The sequence below is a fragment of the Carassius auratus genome, chromosome 41, assembly GCF_003368295.1.
Source record: "Carassius auratus strain Wakin chromosome 41, ASM336829v1, whole genome shotgun sequence".
Lineage (NCBI taxonomy): Eukaryota > Metazoa > Chordata > Actinopteri > Cypriniformes > Cyprinidae > Carassius > Carassius auratus.
In genome coordinates, this window is record NC_039283.1 from 1697996 (window position 1) to 1721497 (window position 23502).

General features: G+C 36.7%; 2 protein-coding genes across 5 annotated transcripts in view; both read left to right on the forward strand.

Annotated features, from left to right (window-relative positions):
- Positions 1 to 23502, forward strand: part of LOC113059477 (collagen alpha-6(VI) chain-like) — a 1020620-nt gene that overhangs the window by 188189 nt on the left and 808929 nt on the right.
- Positions 1 to 23502, forward strand: part of LOC113059526 (NIMA-related kinase 11) — an 85962-nt gene that overhangs the window by 38127 nt on the left and 24333 nt on the right. For all 4 annotated transcript variants that reach the window (XM_026228064.1, XM_026228067.1, XM_026228065.1 and 1 more), the window contains 8 exons: positions 7079 to 7244; positions 12243 to 12361; positions 12581 to 12645; positions 14135 to 14261; positions 17059 to 17208; positions 17446 to 17524; positions 19565 to 19650; positions 21167 to 21286. In XM_026228064.1, coding sequence (XP_026083849.1) covers positions 7079 to 7244; positions 12243 to 12361; positions 12581 to 12645; positions 14135 to 14261; positions 17059 to 17208; positions 17446 to 17524; positions 19565 to 19650; positions 21167 to 21286 — 912 coding nt within the window. The remainder of the gene's footprint in view (positions 1 to 7078; positions 7245 to 12242; positions 12362 to 12580; positions 12646 to 14134; positions 14262 to 17058; positions 17209 to 17445; positions 17525 to 19564; positions 19651 to 21166; positions 21287 to 23502) is intronic.

Genomic DNA, 23502 nt, shown 5'->3' on the forward strand with positions numbered 1-23502 from the left:
GCAAAGCACTATAAAAATGTCATAACAGATGACAATTCTGTATTTTAAGTCTTGGGAAGTCGTATAGTTTTGTGCAAGTAATAGAGTAAAATTCAGTTTGTTGGGCCATTTTAGCAACTACCATTAAGAAGAATGGATAGTTTTATATATGTATTATAGATCTTAAACAGTAGAGCTCTGTCTTGATCGGGTGTATTTTTCTGCAATCTTATTGTCTTCACATATTGATTTCTATGATTTTTGGTCTGTGGGTTTATAATTGGGTTCAAATACACAAGCAAACTGCCTGGAGAAGAGCCAGTTACAATGTTGGTATTTGTCAACACACTGTGAAACTCATATCAGACGAGCTGGAACTGAAAGCTGGAGAGATGCTGGTGGAAATGAAGACGAATTAGGAAGAGGTCCACACTTTAGCTGCCCACAGGCGAGTGATGTCACACTACGGGTTACTGTTCCTTTAGCCCTGAGCTTTCTGCTTGTTAGCCCATCTCAGCTGTTTCCAGACTCTGACCTGTCACATGCAGAGTGCTGGCACCAAACCTGAATGCCCACCTTCAGGATACCACCGCACTTCCTGTTCCTTTCTCTCCACAGCACACTTATACACCAGTTCTTCTTCCTTAGTCTTCTCTCAGCCTTAAAATCCTGCTGGGTGTGTGTTTTGTGCTACTGCCTCAGTGGCTCTTAAAGTGCTATGAACTCCTTTGTTTCTTTGTGAGAGCCAAATGTCAGTGCTGGGTGCTGTGAGCTGAGACTGCCGTACACCTTTCCTCCAGCTGGCTTCTCACTGGGCTTTATTAGCTCAGACAAATTAATTTCTATTCAGGATTCGCCCCAACCGTAGGGCTCACCTCCTGTGGGTCCCATAGCAGGTCTTTCCAAAAAGCCACTACTTTAGCGTTAGCTTGAATGCTTTATAGTTGGGCTGGAATTGGTTTATACAGGCTGATGTTGATGTAAAGCTGTTGAGATTACGTGTTTTTAGAGCTGTGCTTATTGCTTGTTTGTTATTGTTAATAATGGTGCCTTTATCTACTCTTGAGGACCCTTAACACATTTTAAGACAGATTATTTTACACTTACCTCTGGTTTGTTTCCACATCTAATTTATCACTATAAATTCATGTACTACAGACTTGCATTATAGGACTCTTTTATGATGCTTATTTTGTCCTTTTTGGAGCGTGAGAATATAAATCACCATCTACTTTATGATAAAAGAGCAGCTCAGACATCCCGCTGAACATCTTCATTTTTGTTTATAGAAGAAATAAAATTAAATGAACCATATAATGGATTTTGAATATATATTCAGTGTGACACAATCCGTATTTTATCCAGATAGGGAGCCATTTCGAGAAGTGTGACCTTTACTCGAACAACATCTCTGTTTAGAAAATGAATGTGAGCAGAGAAGAGCAGCCCATCATCTGCTCTGCTGTTCATTAATAGTCTCACAAATGTGCCAAAAGGACCACTGTGGGAACAAAGGATTTCCAAGCAGTGTTGTTTCCTAATAAATCTACATATGGGAAATGTGATTATAATAGCAAACTTGACATTTTACCACCTTGTCCTGGTCATTCTGTCATATGCTTCCGTTTTTATTTTTCACATTTTTCCATTCAGTTACAATGAATGGATATTTGTAATTCTCTAAAAGAACATAAAGGACCAACTCGTTCAGTTCCTTTGAGTGACAAACATTTGTTGATTGAAGTTGAATTCAGTCTGAATTCAATTATTCATAAGTTTTGGGGTACTGGATAAATCAGTTCATTAATAAGTTTTGACTCAAACAAATCATTTTGTATCCAAGCAGACATCTCTCATGAACTCTCATTGAAAGAGAATTATTAGTAAATGATGACAAAATGTAAATTTTTGGTGCACTGTGATTTTTAAATGAGAATATCTTGTTTGTGACTGCTGATTTCATCTCTTGACCTCTTGACCCCTCATGTCCTTTTTTCATTTTAAATGAGGAACAGTTGTCTCCAATGTGGCAGTCACTTAAAACAAAACTCTGGATCTGAAGCATTATAAATATAATTAGTTTATTCTCCTCTCAGCGGCCAGAGGTGGCTAATCTCACTCAAGGATGGGAATGTTTCTCTCTTCAGCCCTGCTAGCCCACTTTCAGCTTGTCTTCTGTGGATTTGCCTGTCAGACAAGATTCCCTGGAGACTCCTGGCAGCAGTGCTTATTTCCGCTCACCTCATGATCCAGCTCTCAGTTATGCAACCTCCCAATTGGGTCCGGGTCCACCAGAAATCTCCCAATTTGTTTCAGGTGCCCAGACTCTCGTACAGGCTGGTCTCTCTCCACCTCCTGATAGCTCTCTCTCTCTTAGGCACGCTATACTATCCTTGCACGCCACTGCATGACAGATTTGGGGCTTTCTTGGTCTATGCTGATACATCTGTTTGATTCCAGACCTTTAAACTGGTTCATTCACTGACCTGGTTCATGTATCTTGGGAATCTCCTCTCCATATATTTTTTTTATTACATATCATAGTATTCGTGGTGGTGCCTTTTAGTGTCATCCAGCCTTAACAACACCTCAAAAAGAGAAAAATATTTGCCACAATTATGGCAAGAGTTACTCAGTTGATGATGAGCATAATCCATTCATATTGTAGCCAGTCTGATTTTTTACATTGGTATAATTGTGCATGTGATGTTCTAAGATGATGCAATTATTTTCTGCAAAACCTCATCACAGATAAGCGGTGACAGTTTAATTTGGGCCAAGGCTTTGGTTGTTTTAATTTAAAGGATGTAGACTTTGAAAACGAACGGGAGTTGATCAACAGAGCCCTGTCATTTACTGTATATTCAAACCTGTTTCCTCTGATCTGGGGGTTAAAATAGAATAAGGAACCATGCAGGTTAAAATTGCAAAGGATTGTGGTTGGTTATTTGCTCAGCTTTCCAATATCCTTAAAATAGATCTTAAATTGCCTCTACGCCTCCAGAGAGAGACTAAGAAATGGGACATGAATGCATGTTCAATTATTCACCACAGGAAATTTCAGTGATTTATGTTCTTTTTTTTTTTTTTTTTTGATGATATACCATTTTCTATCAGAAGAGGTCTAGCTGAGCTTCCTCCACACATAAAATGCCAAAAATGTACATAAACATGTAATGCGAAGCAATATGTTGAGGCTGAAATTGAAACCACGTACTTAGAAGAAACAGTCTTGTAGATACCTGCATTTAACATACTTCAAAATAAAGTTAATATTAAGAATCGTTTTTTAAGTGCCCCATATCTGTCTTTGACACATTTTAAAACTACAGACTAGGGGGTTAAATTCTGTATTACAGTCCTGGAAGAGAAATGAATATAGAGATGTCTCCTTTGACATCTATTGGTCATCAACTAACCGACTGGTGAACATTGATTAGTGGATGTTTAGAATAACAAGATTAGACTAAATTAATTTTAATGTATTGTACAATATATTAATAGAAGTATACAATAGCAGTACAAGGAATGAAAGGTCATTTTTGTAAATATAGGCTCATATTAAATGCTCATGAAAATGTTTTTAAGCAAAGCTATTTAGTGCCAAATAACTGACATTATCATCATATAAAAACTGTACAGTTTGAACTGAGTTTAGTTTATCATTTGCTTAAAATTTTGTGGATAAACACAAACATAACAGCTTAATGGGTGATCATAATAATTTGTTGTTTTGATCATTTATCATATTTCAGGTAGAAACCTCAAATCTGTATCCATAGTACAGTGTGTACAGTGTGTCTTTCCATTAGCTCAACTGTTCATTAGATTGGCCTTGTGACATAATGCATTAAAAAGGTATGTTATCTCTAATGAGACATGAACGTAAATGACCAAGATGAAATTCGATTTTTGAAATTCGACCAACCTGTTATACTCTTTACCTCATGATTCTCTGTGTGTCTCACCATTCAAGTAAGTCTAACTATTTAAGCTTCACAATGGTGTGGCCTAGAGTTTGTGCCATTAAAATTATTGTTTGTTATCTGAGTTGTTACATCACTTCACGTTGGACATTTTGTTTGTTAGGGGTATTAAGTTGTTAGGGTTTCTGGACTGGTAACTGAAACATTGAATGTTCCAGTATAATTTTAAAACATGAAAAATGTAGATATATATTTGGTTTTCAGAAGAAATGCGCAATATGAATAGGTATACCTAGTGTTGTCCGTCAGTTATGCTTGAACATTTAACTTTATGTTAAGCATTAGTTGTAGTTGTCTCTAGAGAGATATGGCATCTCACAGCATGATAAACAAATCTTGCCTTATTTCTCGGGGGTGTAGTGGTATTTTGAGGTATTATGTGTACAAAACGTTCTGTTGAAAAGGTTAACAGGATGGTTCAACAAAAAATGAAAAGTCTGCCATCATTTACTCATTCTCATATAATTTCATTTGCTATGATGGGTGCGATTTTTTTTTTTTTTTCTTTTTTCTTTAAGTGAGCGCAAAGCTTCTGATTTTATTGCTTTTAATGTTTCTGCTATTAGCTCAACCTTTAGTAATAGCATATTGGCAAAACAAAAAATTAAATTTCACAGATTAAATCTAGTCTTTTCAAATAGGAAACCTTGTGTTTGGGAGTTTCTTGAAACCAGTTCCCTGCCTGATTTCACTCATGTTCAAGTTAGTCACATTATTTACCATGTTCACCAACAGAAAGCTTTTGGGTTTAAAAATGACTTCTGTGTAAGCTTGATACATTGCTACACTATTCTCAATAGACCTTTTCTGTGCATAATTTAGCAAATGTGACTGCACCTTTCTAGCACAGAATACAGCACACTAATCACATACAGTAGATGACTTTTATTAATCTTATGATACTTTTGCATTTGTACTTTTGGTGCTTAAAAGCTCCATTCCCCGTATTTCAGGTCATATGAGTTGGAATGACCTGAGCTGCCAAAATGTTTTGTTCTGAATGAGCTACTCTATTAAGTAGTCGCTTCCTGCATCTTTAAAAACACATTACCTATTAGGCCCGTGTCTCAGCTTCCAGGAAAACATGAAGAATGAGAGCTATCTAAGGCCAGCATTCAGCTACTGAAGTGCACTTTACCCTGTTCCCTTTTCTGTAATGATTTTCAAGTAGGAAGAGGAAAGAACAGAATGTAGGAGTGAAGAGAGGAGAGGGAAATGAGTCCTCCTTCAACAACCTGAGAACCAATTTACACCAAAAGCAGGAGGCAGATGCAGTGCTTTCCTCTCTGTTGGTGGTATTTGATTAACTCCCTTAAGGTCTGGAAATAAGGTCACTAAAATATGGTTTTAAATCCCTGCTCTGTGTTTAATGCTCATTTGCATTTTTCTTTTCTCTAAAAGCCGATGGGATTAAATGATCCACTCTGAGAATTCCTTATTTGTCCATTTAACTTGAATTATGATGTGCATAAAGTTTGATCAGCAGGCGTGGCGATCATATTTTGCTGCCTGTCTGGAGGAAAAAATAATCCTCCACAGAGTTTCTCTCCAATTATCATTCTTTCAAAAATCATTCTTCGTTTTTAAAAATGGCTAATGATCACAAGTTCTGCATTATTCAAGACCATCAATTCTTAGAATTTAATAAACGCATGATAATTTATGCTTATTGCTTTTATTCAGATGGATTTTCTCTGATTTTAAAGCAGTCTTGAGTCTTTCATCTTGAATGGGTGGCTGATTCTTTCTTCCTTCACATTGCTAAAGGTAAAAAAGACCAAGGCAACTTTCTGTCTATGGATATGTCCATCCCTTCATTTTAACACTTTAAGATGAATAATTACAGTGACCCTCCATAATCTGTGAGCTAATGAGAGACTGAATTTACCTTGTGATCCTGGCTTCCCGATCCCTTCAAGCTGGAAAAGGTCAAGGAAAACAATCTGTTCTTCCCTAAATTACATTTTTGGGGCCAGCTGGTAAATGAGAGATGCTACGCTTCTATAAACAGTGCATCTGAGCAGCGGTGGCTGGGCTCGGGAAGTAGGAAACTGAGAGCTCTTGAGAGCAAAACCCACAGCCTAAAGGCTTGTTCACACCAAGGATGATAACTATAAAGATAACGATAAAGATATAGTTCTAAAATTGTTCACACCACACCACAGCTATAATGATAAAGGCACAGAGAAACAATATCCCTTAAATCACTTTCAGAGTAATTTTTATTTTATTTTTTATGAAATCTATTTCTGTGGTTGCAAAGCTGAATTTTCAGCAGCCATTACTCCAGTCTTCAGTGTCACATGGTCCTTCAGAAATCATTTTTTTATATGCTTATTTGGTGATCAAGAAACATTTCTCATTATTATGTTGAAAAAAAAGTTTTTGCTGCTTAACATTTTGTGGAGACCATGATACACTACCATTAAAAAGTTTGGTGTAAGTGATTAAAAATAGAAATTATTATTTTTATTCAGCAAGGATGTATTGATAATATTAATGTTTAAATGTTAATAACAACTATTCAATGTTTATTGCAATATTACAAAATATTTATATTTCATATAAATGTTGCTCATTGCTATTAAAAGTTCTATTCATAAAAGAGTCCTGGAAAAAAAAATTGTATCATGGTTTCCACAAGAATATTAAAAAGCAAACACTTTTTAATGATGATAATAACAAAAACCATTATTCATAACTAAATAGACATAAATAAGCGATAATAACTGAACACTAAATCAATCAATCCATTTGAATGATTTATCATGTGACACAAAGACTAAAGTGATGGCTGCTGAAAATTCAGCTTTACCATCTCAGGAATATAATACATTGTGTAATATAATAAAAAAGACAAAAGTTATTGTACATTTGAATACTATTTTAGTAATATTACTGTTTTTACTTTATTTAGATGATGAGCATGAGACTGTTTAAAAAAAAAAAAACTTAATTATTCCAAATGTTTGACAGTTTGGACATGATTGGTAGTGTGTATTGCATGCGATATTGAAACCACAAGCTTTGCTTCATAGCTCCACGATATGATTTAACTCAAGATATGCATAATTTCCATGATTTTCACCCCCTCTCTGTGCTTTATTGTGCAGGAAGGTGCTTAAGGAGATTCCTGTTGGAGATCTGAAACCCAATGAGACGGTCCATGCCACTCAAGAGGCTCAGCTTCTCTCTCAGCTGAACCATCCTGCCATCCTCAAGTTCTACACCAGCTTCCTGGAGAGAGACGCCTTCTGCATCATCACTGAGTACTGTGAGGTAAACTGTCCTCTGGGAACACCTGGCTGGGCTTCTTTTGGTCTCTTCGAGTCATAATAAGCCTGAAGCAAGTCACATGATCTGGTCTTGGTAAACTGTGTTGGTCCATTGTGGTTACATTTTGAGCAAATGTCTTGTTGTGCCCTTAAGAATTACTCTGGGGAGGGAATTCTATTTGCAGAGTCATTCCAAATGAAAGTGAACATTTCATTTCATTCACTTTAGGAGTGTACCTTCCCCAAGGGCTTTAGAAAAATGTACAGATGATAATTTTCAAGACCGCATGAAATCAAAATGGACTATTTACTGTGCATTCCTTATACACGCTTCTGATGTTATTGTACAAAAAGTAATTGGAAAGTAATATCATGCGCTTTTCATTTCCTCTTTGAATTTACTTGTAAACACATCACTTCACAGAGGTAAAATGGACTGCAAATGCCGTTTAGTTGAATTCCTAGCCATAATTTTGGGTGTATTTGCTCCCAACCCCATTCAGTACCCAGCTCTGAAACAGTCTACTCACACTGTTCAGCGATGGATCAGAGATGCTGAGAGCATCCTGACATCACTCAGAGGTCGCGCTCATCTCCCCCACAGCTTCTGTCTCAATCTCACCATCTCAACTTATCCTCTTTTCCTTGCTTATTAAGACATATCTGCAGGTCAGACAGGTCTCGTGTCATCTTTGCCCTATGCTTTGGAAGGTTTGGTCAGTGATTATTACATGTTGCACATCTCCTTTATCTCTTTCTTTGGCACACAGGATGTTGTCCAGAGCTGCTTTGTTCTGCAGGTAACTCTCAGGGAATTTTATGGACATTCCTCATATTAAAGAAAAGTCAGGAATGAGATCTCTGATTGTTTGTCCTAGACAGCATTGAGAATAAATGGAGGGCAGATGAAGGCGTTTGCTTTATCTGCTTCTCAGATTTTTAAGATACTGAAATATATACTAGTAATGAGTCTTGTCTAGAGTTTCAGAAAATATCGTAAAGGGATAGTTCAACCAAAAATGAAGATTCTGTCATCATTTACTTACACCCATGTTGTTTCAAACCTGTATGAATGTATTTCTGCTGTTGAACACAAAAGAAGATATTATGAAGAATTTTGGCGACCAAACAGTTGCTGGTAGCCATTGACTTCCATGTTTCTTACCTACTATGGAAGTCAGTAGCTACCAGCAACTGTTTGGTCAGAAACTCTTACAGGTGTGTAACAACTTGTAAATGTGTGTAAATGATGAGCTTCCGCAGTCATCACTTTGGACCAGAGCTTATATCATGCCTACATCCTATGCTGGAATGAACAGTTAGCAGAGGCTAGAGATTACAGCTTATAAAGTTTTAATGAGACAAAGGTGATACAGTAGATGAAACATAACTGAGAATTATGTGAAGTCTCCTGTGTAGCAATACATTTCTAGTTTTCATGCCTTTCTGTCTTGTGTGCAAAAGCCAAGTTTTTTTGTTTGTTTAGTTTTGACCAGAGATGCTACAAGTTTCTTACCCTTTGAATGTTATGGAGATAGTTTGCCTTAGGACAATTTTCTTTTCTTGTCCAAATCGGTGCACTAAATTGATGTGTCAGACCATATCCACATTACATTATTAGCTTTATTAAACTTGTAATAAAATTTGAACCTGAGTTAAATTTCAAATGTCCAACATTTGCGAAAGTGAAAAGTCTAATTTTATTTTTGTAAAACTGTCCTCTTTATATGAAACGTGACTTTTACAGTAATAAGGATTTGGAGGGAAATGTCCTTTTCTGGGTTGTATATTAGATAAAGTTGAAAAACTTGAAAAGAAGAAGCTTTTTGGTCAGAAAATTAAAATTAAATTAAATTTATGCATTCAGCAGACGCTTTTATCCAAAGCGACTTACAGTGCACTCAAGCTATCAATTTTTACATATCATGTGTTCCCAGGGAATCGAACCCCCAACCTTGCGCTTGCTTGCTAGCGCAGTGCTCTACCAGTTGAGCTACAGGAACACATGGAAGAGCTATGGAAGAAAATGAAGCACATAAGAATTTTATCAGCTGCTTCTACATTGTTTCAAACTGTTGAAGAATAGCTGGTATAAAAAACATAAAAAAAACAATGTTATCAATGTTAATGCTGTTGAATGTTTTCTGTGCTCTGGTTTACTGCAAGTCATGTAGAGTGCTACGTAGATTAGGGGAGATCCCTCCTTTGCATTGAGTTCCATTCTCCTAGAGACATGGGATACACCATAAGCCCAGCCATTGATCTTATGATTGTCTCGTTCTCAATGAAGCAAGGTTTGCTCTGATCTACAGCAGTTGAATAAAGAAAATCCAATGAATGGAATGCAAGCATTTCTCTGCTCCCAGCTTCTAGTCCTCCTCATTGTGTTCTCTTTCATATATCTCATTGATCTTTGATCTTCTGTCTGTATTTTATTTTATTTATTCTATTATGCATATATTTTTTAATAATGTTAAGACCAGATAGTTTTCATTACTGTATTATGCTAATAGTAATTAATTTTTTTCCCAGTATTGAGGATTTGAGGGGGAAATGTCCTTAATTGTCATGAAAATAATGTCACATTGCAAAAAAAACAAAAAACAAACAAACACAAAAACCTCAATTATTCCATCGCCTGCCAGATTTAAAAAAAAGCAAATATGCAGCAGTTGAATTAATAGTCTGTGACTGTTCAGGATGCTCTATAAAAGCATATTGGGTGCAGATAAGGAGCTGGCTGTGTATGTGTACACTAATTGTCTGGCATACCACCATGCAATTATTTGTGGAAATGGTGCCTTTGATATAGTCACAAGAAAAATATACTGTTGTAAATTAATAAAAATTTCCTGTACATGACTCACTGCAGATCTCATTACCACCTACTCCTTTGGATAAATGTCATGTCTCCATGCTAAGAGACTGAAGCCACAGTCACACACACACACACACACACACGGAGAGAGAGAGAGAGAGGGTCTGGCTTCCTGTTAAAAACAACTCTGGGTGGGAATCATTAGGGCATGGGAAGCCTCTGTTCAACCGTTGGCCCTTCATCAACACACACACGCACACTCACATGAAGAAAGTGATCTGATTGCCCCTGAGCACTGTGCACCTGAATGGTTGAATGGTACAGTAACTGTGATCTGATAAAGGATGGAGTTCTGCTCTTCTCTAGTGATGTTTTCTCGGATCTGTCCATGCCAGTCATCTCATCTCCTTTAGCAGGCCATTCTTCACCCCACCAGCTGCTCCTATCTCAAGATATCAAAGAGACTGTTGAGACCAGAAGTGACATGCCCATTTAAATTCTGTTCTCTTCTGTTCTGTACTAATCTATTATTTTCTCAGTTTTATTGTTTTCTTTTCTATTCTATTCTTTTCTATTCTATTCCTTTCAATTCTATTTTTTTCTATCATATTCTATTATATTCATATATATTGTAATGTTTTTTTATTCTTTCCTGTTATTTTCACTTCATTCTGCTCTACTCTACTCTTTTCTTTTACCAAAGTAAACTGCAACTGACATTGACTGAACTTTCATTGTATGATAGAGTTTTCTTGGTTTTTCTTGGTTAATAAAAATAAATGATATACACTACCATTCAAAAGTTTGGGGTCTGTAATAATTGTGTAATGTTTTTGAAATAAGTTTCTTGTGTGCACCAAGGCTGCATTTATTTGACTAATTTACAAATCTTTTTGATTCCCAGTTTTCTAGAGATCACACTCTGGTGCCCCTGGTCTGTTTGACGCAGTTTGCTCAACAGAAAATGTCAGTTAATTTGAGATCTGTGACATACAGATAAATGAAAACACTTGTGTAGCGAGTGAAATGGAGGTACGACTGGCCTACAGGGAGGTGTTCATTATACTTCTGTTCATGCTAAAATGGCCATTCCAAAATTCATTGCTCAATTAAACCTTTGCACTCAGGAAAAGCATTGATGAAAACTATTTGAAAGCATTCGAGAAGGCTTTTTGAGTGATGATGGTCATAACCATAGGGAGCCAACAAATTAGCCAGTCCCAATTACATTCATAATGCGAATTGTCTTTCGCTTGGATGTGTGGTGAGCCCCACTTTCACTGAGCTAACACTTCCCTCGGGCAGTGTGCAGGAGGGTTTATCCAAAGACATTTCAAATGAACTCCTAAGCCTGCAGTATATCTACAAAGGGTGCTAATCTGACTCATGCCTGTCACTGCGTTACCGATAGAAGACTTTCCTAATGGAACTCACTCTCTTGAGACATCGACAAATGTCTGTTGTTATTGAAATGAGGGGTGCAGAGTTCAGCTCTGTGTTCAAACTGTGCGCCGCTTCAGTCGTATCATTAGTGGGATTGATTATTCTCTTGGTGGCACTTGGATCCTTAAATATGCTGCATGTTTATATGCTCATTCTAATTCCATTACTGTACGTTTATGGAATAGGTTTCCATAAAAATACGCTATTGTTTTTTCATATTATCGCTTTTCCATATATCTTTGGATATCATTTGCACTGATGAGTGTTCAATTTCGATCAAGTGAAAAGCTGAGAACTATTTTTTTTAATTGACACTCTTTGATCATTAGCAGTGGGGTCTCTTTCTCTGTTTTTCCTCTTGCTCTCTCTCACGCTCCCTGTAGAGTTTTCCGGAGACTCCGGGCATCGTGACTTGCACTCCCAGTGTGTGTGTGTGTGTGTGTGAACAAGAAAATGTGGGTTTGTCTGAAGTGTAAATAGGTGCCCAAAGACTCACATTCTTAAAGACAACTTCACAATCCAGTAATGCAAAGAGAGAAAGATCAGAGAGAATGTACACATAGGAAACCAGAGAAAACACCACAGTATAACTCTTTGAAGTGTCTTTTTGGGAACAAAGACTGTTTATTTAATCTACTTTTTGTCTGCTCTGTGTAGCCAGGGCTCCCAGTGCTTCACGCAAAAGAGATGGATTTTCATTTCTAACAATTTGTGTCTCTTTAATTTCTCTCTGTTCCACAGGACAAAGATTTGGACTGTAAGTTGGAAGAGCTGAAACGCACAGGCCAGACGTTATCAGAGCCTCAGGTCTGTGAATGGCTCTGTCAGCTTCTGTTGGGAGTACATTACATACATCAGAGGTGAGACACCGCTCCTCTTTTTTCCCATGAATAATTAATAACTGACCTATTTTCTATTTTTACATTCAAAATGATTTGTTTTAAGTCTTTTATAGCTCGTCCTTACATTAAAGTTTGCACTTTACAAGACAAATATGCACAAACTGGAATAACACATTTCTGATCCTTGCTTCTCTCAGCTTCTGTGACTATTGATTCTTGTTTGTCTCGTTTAAACAGGAGAATACTTCACAGAGATCTAAAGGCCAAAAATATATTTATAAGGAACAACATTGTTAAGATAGGTAAGCTCTGTTTAGCAGTCCAAAGGGTGCTTGTGCTTGATGTGTTTTTAATGTTCTGGCAATGCTTTCAAAAGCTACTTTTAATGGCATCAAAAGTGCAAACACTTAAAAACAGGCCCTTCATTTGTGACAGTTACTCATCTACAAAAAAACAAGATCATTAAACGTGTACACCGGTCAGCAAACTCAGTTTTTATAGAAAGAAAGAAGAGCCAGATGAGCATTGCTTTTTTATTACAGTGCATTGATGGACATCAAAATGTCCTGCTATACATTTTGTCAGCATGAAGTAACTTTTAGCTAATTTTTGTGTAGAATGGGGGATTTGTGTGTTCTTGAAGTATGAAATTGTTTAGTACAGCGTTACGCTTTACATCAGTTTGTGCCTAAGCCTGCCAAAATAACAGTGTTTGCTTCAAAGTAATTCTCTGGTCACACTGTAAAAAATTAAATGTTGAGAAAACTCATAATTTCATGTCGGCATTATTCTATCCAAAGCGCTTCACACAACTAATATGTCTAGTTTTACGCAATCAATAAACAGTCACGATGCATTGACATTTTGGAGTTCTTCCAGCATCTTGTGTTTGTACGTTCACTAAATGTTAAATGTCTCATTTACCTAATGAATTTGTGTCACAACAACCGCAGATCTCTAGTTCAGCAGATGTTCAATTAGCAACACAGGAAGCTTTGTCTTTATACATTTTAAATGACTGCTTGGCTCTGAAGGAGACAACATCTTGCAAAGCTTTTTACCTTAAAAAAAAAACAACTTGCAGCCTAAAAATGTTTCGTTACTTTTTTTTCCCTTACACACAGTCTCTCAGCACTTACAGTAACACACAAACCTTACATGCGTTCCCGGCCAACGCATGTCCTAGGGGAAGTCGTGGCCTGATGGTTAGAGTGTCGGACTCCCAATCGAAGGGTTGTGAGTTCGAGTCTCGGGCCGGACGGAATTGTGGGTGGGGGGAGTGCATGAACAGCTCTCTCTCCACCTTCAATACCAGACTTAGGTGCCCTTGAGCAAGGCATCGAACCCCCAACTGCTCCCCGGGCGCCGCAGCATAAATGGCTGCCCACTGCTCCGGGTGTGTGCTCACAGTGTGTGTGTGTGTGTGTTCACTGCTCTGTGTGTGTGCATTTCGGATGGGTTAAATGCAGAGCACAAATTCTGAGTATGGGTCACCATACTTGGCTGAATGTCACTTTCACTTCACTTCACTTTCACTTCAATATCTGTGGCAATTAAAGAAATAAGATGAATGCTGAAAATCCACACAACAAACTATAAGGACTAAACAACTACAAAAAAGTAGAAAAGTGAAACAAGCAAGAATCTCAATAAGCATGTGCATTGTAGTCAGTTACTCACAAATAGTCTCAACAAACAAAGGCTAGTTTTGTGGCTATTATAAAGTGTGTTTGTCTAAATAGAAGGTTAAGGTTCTATTGCTGATGTAACTGTGTTAATCCCTCGTTAAAGGTGACTTTGGTGTATCCTGTCTGCTGATGGGGTCATGTGACCTGGCGACTACCTTCACAGGCACTCCATACTACATGAGCCCTGAAGCCCTCAGTCACAGAGGATACGACTCCAAATCAGACATCTGGTAGGAATAACTGAATCATTCAATCATTTTAGTTTATTCTTAATCGGTCAAGATTTGGGGGTTTTGCATTGTATGGATTTTACAATTGCAGTACAGTACACTCACTGTTCTCACAAGTTTGAACAAACTCACTGAATTTATACTTCACATGATAATAAAAACCTTTTGATCTACAGGATTATGCTTGAAATTATTTGTGTTAATGATGATGCAACTTTTATTGTCAGAAAAAGTCTGTCATTTGTCTTGCGTTACAACAGATTCACTCAGAATAACAAGACTTTATCACATAGACAAAAAGACAGACAGGCCACTTACAATAATAATAAAAAAAAAAACTATTCAAACCTTCCATACAGATTTAAAGAGCCAGTAAGATGAAAATTCTAAGCTTCCTATCACTGTTTATAAGTCCTGTACATTAGGTTTAAATCCATCCAAAGTTTAAAAAACATTGTCATTTTGTCAAAATATCATTTTAAAATTACCTCAATTCTCAGAGATCCCCAAACGGTTCTCGCAAAGCTGTTGAAAAGATTCAGTTTCTTTAAACCCCACCTTTCGGTAGCATACTGTGTTCTGATTGGTCAACTAACATAGTCAGGTTTGATTGGTTGTTCCGCACACACCTCCACGGTAAACTATGCGTTAGCATCTGTTTGGGGTGAATTACGTCTTATTCCTCTCATCGCGAAGCAAACAGTAAAATAAAAAACTTGAACAGTCTCATTGCTTTTTCTTCTGTGTGGGTGTATTCAAACCGCGCGCTTCAGTTTGAATCTGAATAGCGCGTTCAGCGCGGGGGGGTGGTCACGAAGGGAGACATGAAAAACAGACATCGCGTTGTTTTCATATGGATTACTTTATCACAGAATATCTGTTTTCGGCAGCACTTGTTTAGTTTCAAAGCGATTCAGGGTCGACTCCTTACTTTAGAAGCCAATAACTTTATAAATCGTGTACTTTTTGGTTTAATTACTTTGCACATTGTTTACACTGATGGACAGCTACATCATACACTGTAATACAGGTAATTTTTGTATAACTTATTCAGCTCAAATACAGCTTGATGTGCGAAAGAATACTTAAATTTTAATTATATCTTGGAAACTTACACTTAAAATTAGATGGCAAAAGTACAAATTCATTATACAAATAAAAAATGATTTGGTTCAGAAACAATATTATTGGCCAGCCTTACAAGGTTTTTATGATGAGATAGCTGATATACTTTTTGAAGTGGCTGACCCATTATTTTAGAACACATTTTCAGTTGATTCATCAACTGCTTTTAAACTGACAGATACTCATTTTAAACATACAGAATTACAAAACAGTCATAATTTCTGAGTAAAAATTGTTTCATCATTTTTTTTCCAGTGTACTTCCTTAGATGTTGATTTTACTAATATTCTAAAATGTGAAAAAGATAAATAATAAAGAATGAGTAGGTGCATCCAAACATTTATCTAGTGATTTATATCTTTCAGGAGTTTTAGTTCTCTGCAAGTATTTTGCAAAGTTATTCTTTCATTGAATCAGAACTCATAACCCTCAAATCACATCACATCATTATGCAAAAATGCAAGTAGGTATTATGTTTGATTGCTGTGTGTAGTCAATCCATGAAAGCTCATCACGTAAATGGTGTTTTTTTTAGTCATAGTCATTTTAACTTGAAAAAATTTACCAAAAGGTGCAATCAGGCCTAGTTGAAGGTGCAGGTGGAAAAATAGCAAGCATAATTAACATAAATTCTGATATCTCTGGTTGCTTATTGAGCTGTAACAATCTGTATTGGAGCTGTGTATGTGTGGTAGGGGTGAAATATAAATTCATGGCATGAGACGTTTCCAGAGGCATCAAGGTGATATTCCCTCTTAAAGATCTTCACTAGATAGGCTCTTAACACCACCAGAGCTCTGTCCTCTCCTCCCCCTCCATATACAGTATGTGCCAAGATATATGAAGGGAGGGAGCATGGGGAAACAAGATCCACTGGGGAAATAGTGAAATAACAGCATATTAGTAAAGTAGAAAAACTGAGGGGGGGGGATAACTAGAAAACAATAAGATAGAATGAAGGAGGAAGAGAGAAGACAATCTCATTTGCCAAACTGCTACAGGCACTAGCTGCTAATTTAAGGGTCATTCTTTTCTTTGCGCAGTCACCTCGTTGTGTTTTTGCCACCAAGAGCCGAGTGTTTCTGTTCAGACTCATAAAGCAGTCTATTGGGAATTGGACTCTTCACTCTTCACTGTAAGAACACAAGCACCAGGCACATTGGAGGAAAGGGGTCACTGTGCTTCTTAACAGAGATTGAGAACAACCTTACACAAATTATACCAATTTTTCACTGTATTGTTTGTGTATTTTCAAATATAACTTAAAATTATTATTTTTTTACTATGATGCTAATTGCAAATTTTATTGGACTTCTGATTCATGTGGTTCTCAGTGACTAGCATCAGTGACCATATGCTGAAAGGACCATGGCTGCTTTATGTAAATACTAAAGCAAGCCACAGCATTGATGCATTTCTTTCTTCTGCAACACAAGAAGATGTTTTGAAGAATCGTAACCAAACAGTTCCCTTTGACTTTCATTTTATGGAGCAAAAATACAGTGGAAATCAATGGGAGCTGAAACCTTTTACAAGGGTTTCCAAACTCAGTCCTGGAGTGCCAGTGTCCTGCAGAGTTTAGTCTAAAATGCTTCAACACAGTTGCCTGGAAGCTTCTAATATGCCTAGTAAGACCTTAAGTATTTATTTTTTATTTGTTCCACGGGTGCAGGTCTTTAGGCTGTATCCTCTATGAGATGTGCTGTTTGACACATGCTTTTGAAGGGCAGAACTTCTTGGCTGTGGTGACGCTGATTGTGGAGGGACCTACTCCATCTCTGCCAGAAACATACTCACGGCAGCTCAACTCTCTAATGCAAAGGTACCTGCTTCAGGCACAAATTGGTCCCATGTCAACCCACACCGCTAGGCTATATCTGTCTGACTATTCTCTGTGGATGAGTAGAAAGACACAAATCAATTGCTTGTTTGATTCAGCTGTTTTCCAAAGCAGATTATGCAAAATCTGAGCAGGTTTAGAAGCATTCAGCTAAAACTATCAGCATTTCATGAGGTCTTAAACATAATTCTCTCTCTCTCTCTGTCCCTGTGGTGCCAGTATGTTAGAAAAGGATTCTTCACGCAGGATCTCGGCAGCAGATGCGCTGAGGAGCAGGTTCATTGAGGAGAGCTTGCAGGTGAGGAGACGCCGTTAATCAGATCAGCTGATTAAGGGAGGGGAGGGCATCCGACCAGCTGTTCAGAGTATCTGCTTCAAAGGTTAATGGGAAGGACCATAATGCACCAGGAAGACTTTGATTGTCGGCCAAGCTCAATAGGTTTCTAAAAGTCAGTTATGCATACTCATCACATCATCGATTCGCCATTGCATATGACTCACCCTCGCGTAACCTTTTCAGGTTGTACTTTTGAAATGTCAGTGATTGACATTGTTGCTGCTTGGTGATTGTATTGATTGTGGCTTGTCGTTGTTGGCCTTGCTCCCCGGCATATATGAATTTTTATGCATCTTGCAAACAATAGATCAATCTGAATGTTTGAAATGTTCAGAAATGTTTCTTTACCCTTTTTGGACAAGACTACTTTTCTCTGAGAAGCTTGCATATATTTTCCAAATTTTCTCAATCAACCTCTGTTATATACATATATGTATATGTATTTTTTTATAGTTAATATTTTATTTTACTATTAAAATTGTCATGTCATGTTGGGTTTAATTTTGAGTTAGGAATGAGTTATAGAGACAGTCTTGTTATAGATAATATAGACACAGTCAATCTTTGAGAATGTGGACAGGATGTAGAACAAATTATTTATAAGTGTGCATGATTTACTTAAAAGAAAGGTACAAATTGTGTGCACAGTTTACTTAAAACAAGAGAACAAATGATTATATTTAGTGCACAATTTATTTAAAATTAGGAAACTGATTAGTAAACCGTGTGCAGATTTATATAATTTTTCACAGTGCTTTTAATTTATTTTTGCCTTTGTTAATTCGTGTAACTAAACTTCTTGTTGCGCTGCCTGGTGTGAATTCATTATGAATCTAGACCTTTTTCTAACTTTCTGTGTACAGTATACAAGATGCAAACATCTAGATCACATGACCTCCCCTAATGCCCACATCCAGCCAATATGTCTCTTAATAACTGCAAACCACAGATGCAGAAATCTACAGTAATCTAATGACTGTTTAGCTTCTTAGAGCTACTGTGCATATCATTAGTATTCTCGATTACATAAAGAATTATGAAACACTCCCACTGCAAAAAATATAATTGCACTGTAGGCATCTTCATCATGAGGTATACTTGTAACGGCCCTGTGTATTGTTTTATTTTATATGTGTATATATATATAAATATATATATACCTCTCACTAGCTTCCAAAGACAGAAGTGTATTACTAAGCACCCTGATTTAAACAAGACAATTATAGGGTCCTATCACTGCAAATATTGTAACTGAGATGCATTAAACAAGGGCTATATATATATATGTTTAATGCATCTCAGTTACAATATTTGCAGTGATAGGACCCTATCACTGAGATGCATTAAACAAGGGCTATATATATATATATATATATATATATATATATATATATATATATATATATATATATATATATATAGCCCTTGTTTAATGCATCTCAGTTACAATATTTGCAGTGATAGGTCCCTATCATTGTCTTGTTTAAATCAGGGTGCTTAGTAATACACTTCTGTCTTTGGAAGCTAGTGATCCCCTAACCCCCGTCTGAAAGCTCCTGGTGGGATGTGTCTTCCACTGGCTATTACACCATCACCATCTCAGAAACATGTAATCAGAGAAGGAAAGGGCATCTAAATGACATCTCCGAACACAATACTCACTCGTGGCTTTTCCCTCCTCTCTTGTTGTGTACGGTTTCAGGTCTTTCTTCTGCCTGCGTAATTTGCACTTTACAAATGTCTCGTATTGTTCTTTAAATGTGCTTGTGCCAGATTCTTCTTCCCTGAGGTTAATATCAATCTTTCTGTCTGCTTTCCCTTTGCTCTGATTCTGAGAAATGCAGGAGTCTGTACAACAGTTTATACAGATTGAAAAGTAGCTTCGTTGCAGCAGTTTTGCTTTTTGTTTTTGAAGCTCCTGGCAAAACACTGCCTTATAAGAGTCCTGAGAGAATGGCATTAACCGATTTATCATCTCTTTTGTTATTTTTCAAACTGTAGAGCATGAAAGACAAGTTTTTTAGCCTGACGCTGCGAGACAAGTCGATGCGGGGAGAGAGAGATGCGTCGCAGATCCTGAGAGCACTGTAAGTGAATCCACAGTTATGTGAGAGAGATATTTTGCCGGCAGTCTCACTTCTCTGTTCCTGCACTGATGCTGTCAGCTGAGAAATGCATGACGAATATCTACACAAGGGATTTCTGGGAACAGGACGGTTTTGTGTTGTCGTTTTTATTTTGTAATTTTCACATTGTAATTGGAGGGGATCTGAAAATATGTATGTAGCTCTATTGCTGCGTACCCAGTGTATGGAACATGTTAATCAGGCAGCAGTCTGTGAGCAGCAGACTTTCATTAATTCACTCATCGCTTTCCATGCTAATTAAAAACTTTGTCACCAGAGCATGTGCCAATCATAATTAGATATGACCTAGTGAAAATCTATGCAGTGTTAAAATCAGCAGCGCATAACGAGATCTGTCAAGCACAGTTCATTGATTCTTGAGTATTGGGACATAACAGGTTGCAAAGCTGAACAACTTTTTGTACGCTACCATTTAAAAGTAAATTATTTTATTCAGCTAGGAATAAAAATGGACAGTAAAAGATTTAGAATGTTAAAAAACATTTCTGTTTTTAAATAAATGTTGATCTTTTGAACTTTAGATTCATAAAAAAAAAAAAAAAAACGAAATATTATAAATACAATGTTATAATGATTTCTGAAAGAACATGTGATGCTGAAGACTGGAGTAATGATGCTGAAAATTTCGCTTTGCCATCACAGGAATAAATTACATTTTTATATATATATTGAATTATATTTAATTTGCACTACATTTGTATTAATATTATTAAAAAAAATCTAAGAACTGTACAATGTACTTTTGCTACAATTATAAAATAATCAAATAAAATGCTACAATACATTTGTGTTAGGAACATTCAAGTGATCATTTGATTCATTTTAAAGTGTTAATGTTGCTATATTAAAAACAAATGGCAGGTAAAGTTGTGGGACAAATATAGTTTTACGGTATGCATCAAAAATGACTCTCTTTTCTTCTTTTGTACATTTCTATTTTCCTTTTTGTCTGACTTCACCATGAGGCATAAAGCTATTTGCAAGAATTGTTATTGTTATTTAGCCTTGACTTGTTATTTTGAGCCTTTGCTCATTAGCTCGTTCAAACACCATTCTAGTAAACATGTGTCCAAAGACTGGACACAAAGCATCTGAATCTGCCTCACACAAGCTCTCTTGAATAACCTAATTATATACTTTTCCTTTTTTGTATTCTTTTTTTTTTTTTTTAATCCTAACTTCAAATAATTCTATTTCTTTTGAGATTTTCATGAATAAAAATACTCTTCCAGTAAAAAGAAAAATGGACACACATTCTCTTATCTTTTATATTCCTTTTCCACACTTTTTAATAATAGTAAGCTAATACATATGTTGACTAATAATCCCCAATGGAAAATTCATGAACATCAAAAACTTTAGCGCATCAGCTCTGATCACACAGTTCAAACAATGTCTGTAAAGCAAAGGAGTAGTCATTAGTCATTCCAGTAAATGTAGTCCTTGAACCCCACAGGCAGAAGAAGTTACATTTGCAGACACTGCGGGAGAGATCAGAGGTGCAGAAAATGAGCCCGAGAGAACGCATGCGGCTCCGGAAACTCCAAGCTGCAGATGAGAAAGCACGAAAGCTGAAGTGAGTGACGTTCATTGCGCTGACCGTGTCACACTGAATGTTAATCAGATGTGACTCGCAGTTCATATTCCATAAAGTTAGCATGAGTGTCAGGGCCTTTCTCTTTTCATGGTGAAATGATTTTTGGCAGTGTGTCTCACATCAGCTCTGATTCTCTGTGTAATATGTGATGCACTGATAGAATAGGAACAATCAATGTCAGCTCATAGTTAACGCTCCAAAACAAATTGATATATTATGCACATTATTACACTTTTTTTCTTTGCTTTATTACACTTTTCAGAAAATTCTGTCATTTATTGTTACCCAGTTTTTTTTCAAACCTGTATGACATCCATTCTTCTACGGAACAGATAGTAAGATACTCACAAGATGTAGATGTACAGTTTGTTTTCTCATTGGAGCAGATTTGTTGAATAATTAGCCTTACTGCACATCACTTGTGCACTAATGGACCCTGCAGTGAATGGGTGCCGTCTATGGAGCCAGAAGAGTCTCAATAAAGATAAATGCACACACTACATTCACATATGCACAAACAGGATTCATAGATGCACACACATGATTCATAAATACACACACAAGATGCACAAATGCGCACAAAATTCACAAATGCACACACAAAATTTAAAAAGCACAGAAGATTCACAAATGCATACAAAATTCAGAAATGCACACAAATATCAGAAATACACACACAATTCAGAAATGCAAACAACATTTACAAATGCACTCAAGATTCACAAATGCACAGGACAAGATTCACAAATGCACAGGACAAGATTCAGAAATGTATTTCTGATGCACACACACATATATCTTGATTCACAAACTGCTTGCGGTCTGTGAACTTCACTGCATTTGTGTGTGAATTTTGAGACTCCCCTGACTTGGCTCGACACACAAATGCTTTTTTTTAAACAGGGAATGATCAGCAACCAATCAGATATCTCCCTTCTTTTAGCCAATCACAAGAATGCACCCCATGTGGGGGGATTGTTTACTTATAAGCCAATCACATGAACGTGTTCACACAGCAATTGTATTAAATTGTATGAAAATACAGATGTTTAGATTACAATTCAGGTTTATTTTTTATTCTTTTTTACTAAATATAAATTTAAAAATGTCTCAATACATATAGCCCAGTGACTGCAGAAAAAAAGTTAACCATGGATTCATAAATTTGCAATAGGCAATTATTTCATTTTATTGAAATATTTTAATGAAAGTAAAAAAAAAAAAAATGTTTAAACCTTTTTGAATATTTAAATATATCTAAATATTATTTTGGATGCAATATAGAAGTCACTTTAATTATAATATTCAGTCCCTACATGAAGAGAGAGTCAGTGGTCCGCTGTGAGAGGAAAGTGGCTCTCTGGCTGCGAAAAGCAATAGTATCCATCTGCAGACCCGCAGCACAGCCGTTTTAGAACCGCCGTTTCAGAACCGCTGTTTCAGAACCGGAAGTGAGGGGCGGAGCTATTAACACCTAGAAATGGCGGACAGCACGGTGAGTACTTTTGCTGTCATATGGTGAATAATTTTCATTAGTTTTCACAAGTTTTTATTAGGTGTTTATATTTAATTTGTGATTGGCTTCATTGTCTTATTGAATCTTCAATTTGTTGTCGTTTTTAAGGTGTAGAAGTTTTCTGCGGATGTTTTGATTAATCTCGTGTTGTAAATGGGCCTTGCATATGAATAGTTTGTTCTCGTTTCACCTGTTGTATGCATTGTTTGTGAAATAATGTTACCGTATAGTTTAGCTATTTTAATCCCATTTGTCGTGCTCTCATCTCTTATTGAGACATATAACTATTCAGAATGGTGACGCATTACCTGAGCTGCAGCAGTGCAACAAGTGTTGCAGCAATTATCACTGCCCTTTTTGCGCGGCCAGCGTGTTTAAGCCAGCCAAACTGGTCAAATTAAAAACCCATCTTCAAAGCCACTTTAACAAGGCAGTAGTCTGTGGAGGTATCTTGATTTGTTTAATATGTACTTACAATATATTATTGTGTAATAGGTTACCAATTTACTTATTAATTTATTTTAGGCTATACTATACACAGATGTGGACTAGGATGTAGACCAGCTCTACATCACCACTGTCCATACTGTGAAACAACAATTTTAAAGAGAGGTGATTTTGAAAAACATGTACAGGTTTGCAAAAAAACCCCACCTCCAACTTCAGCCACAATTCCATC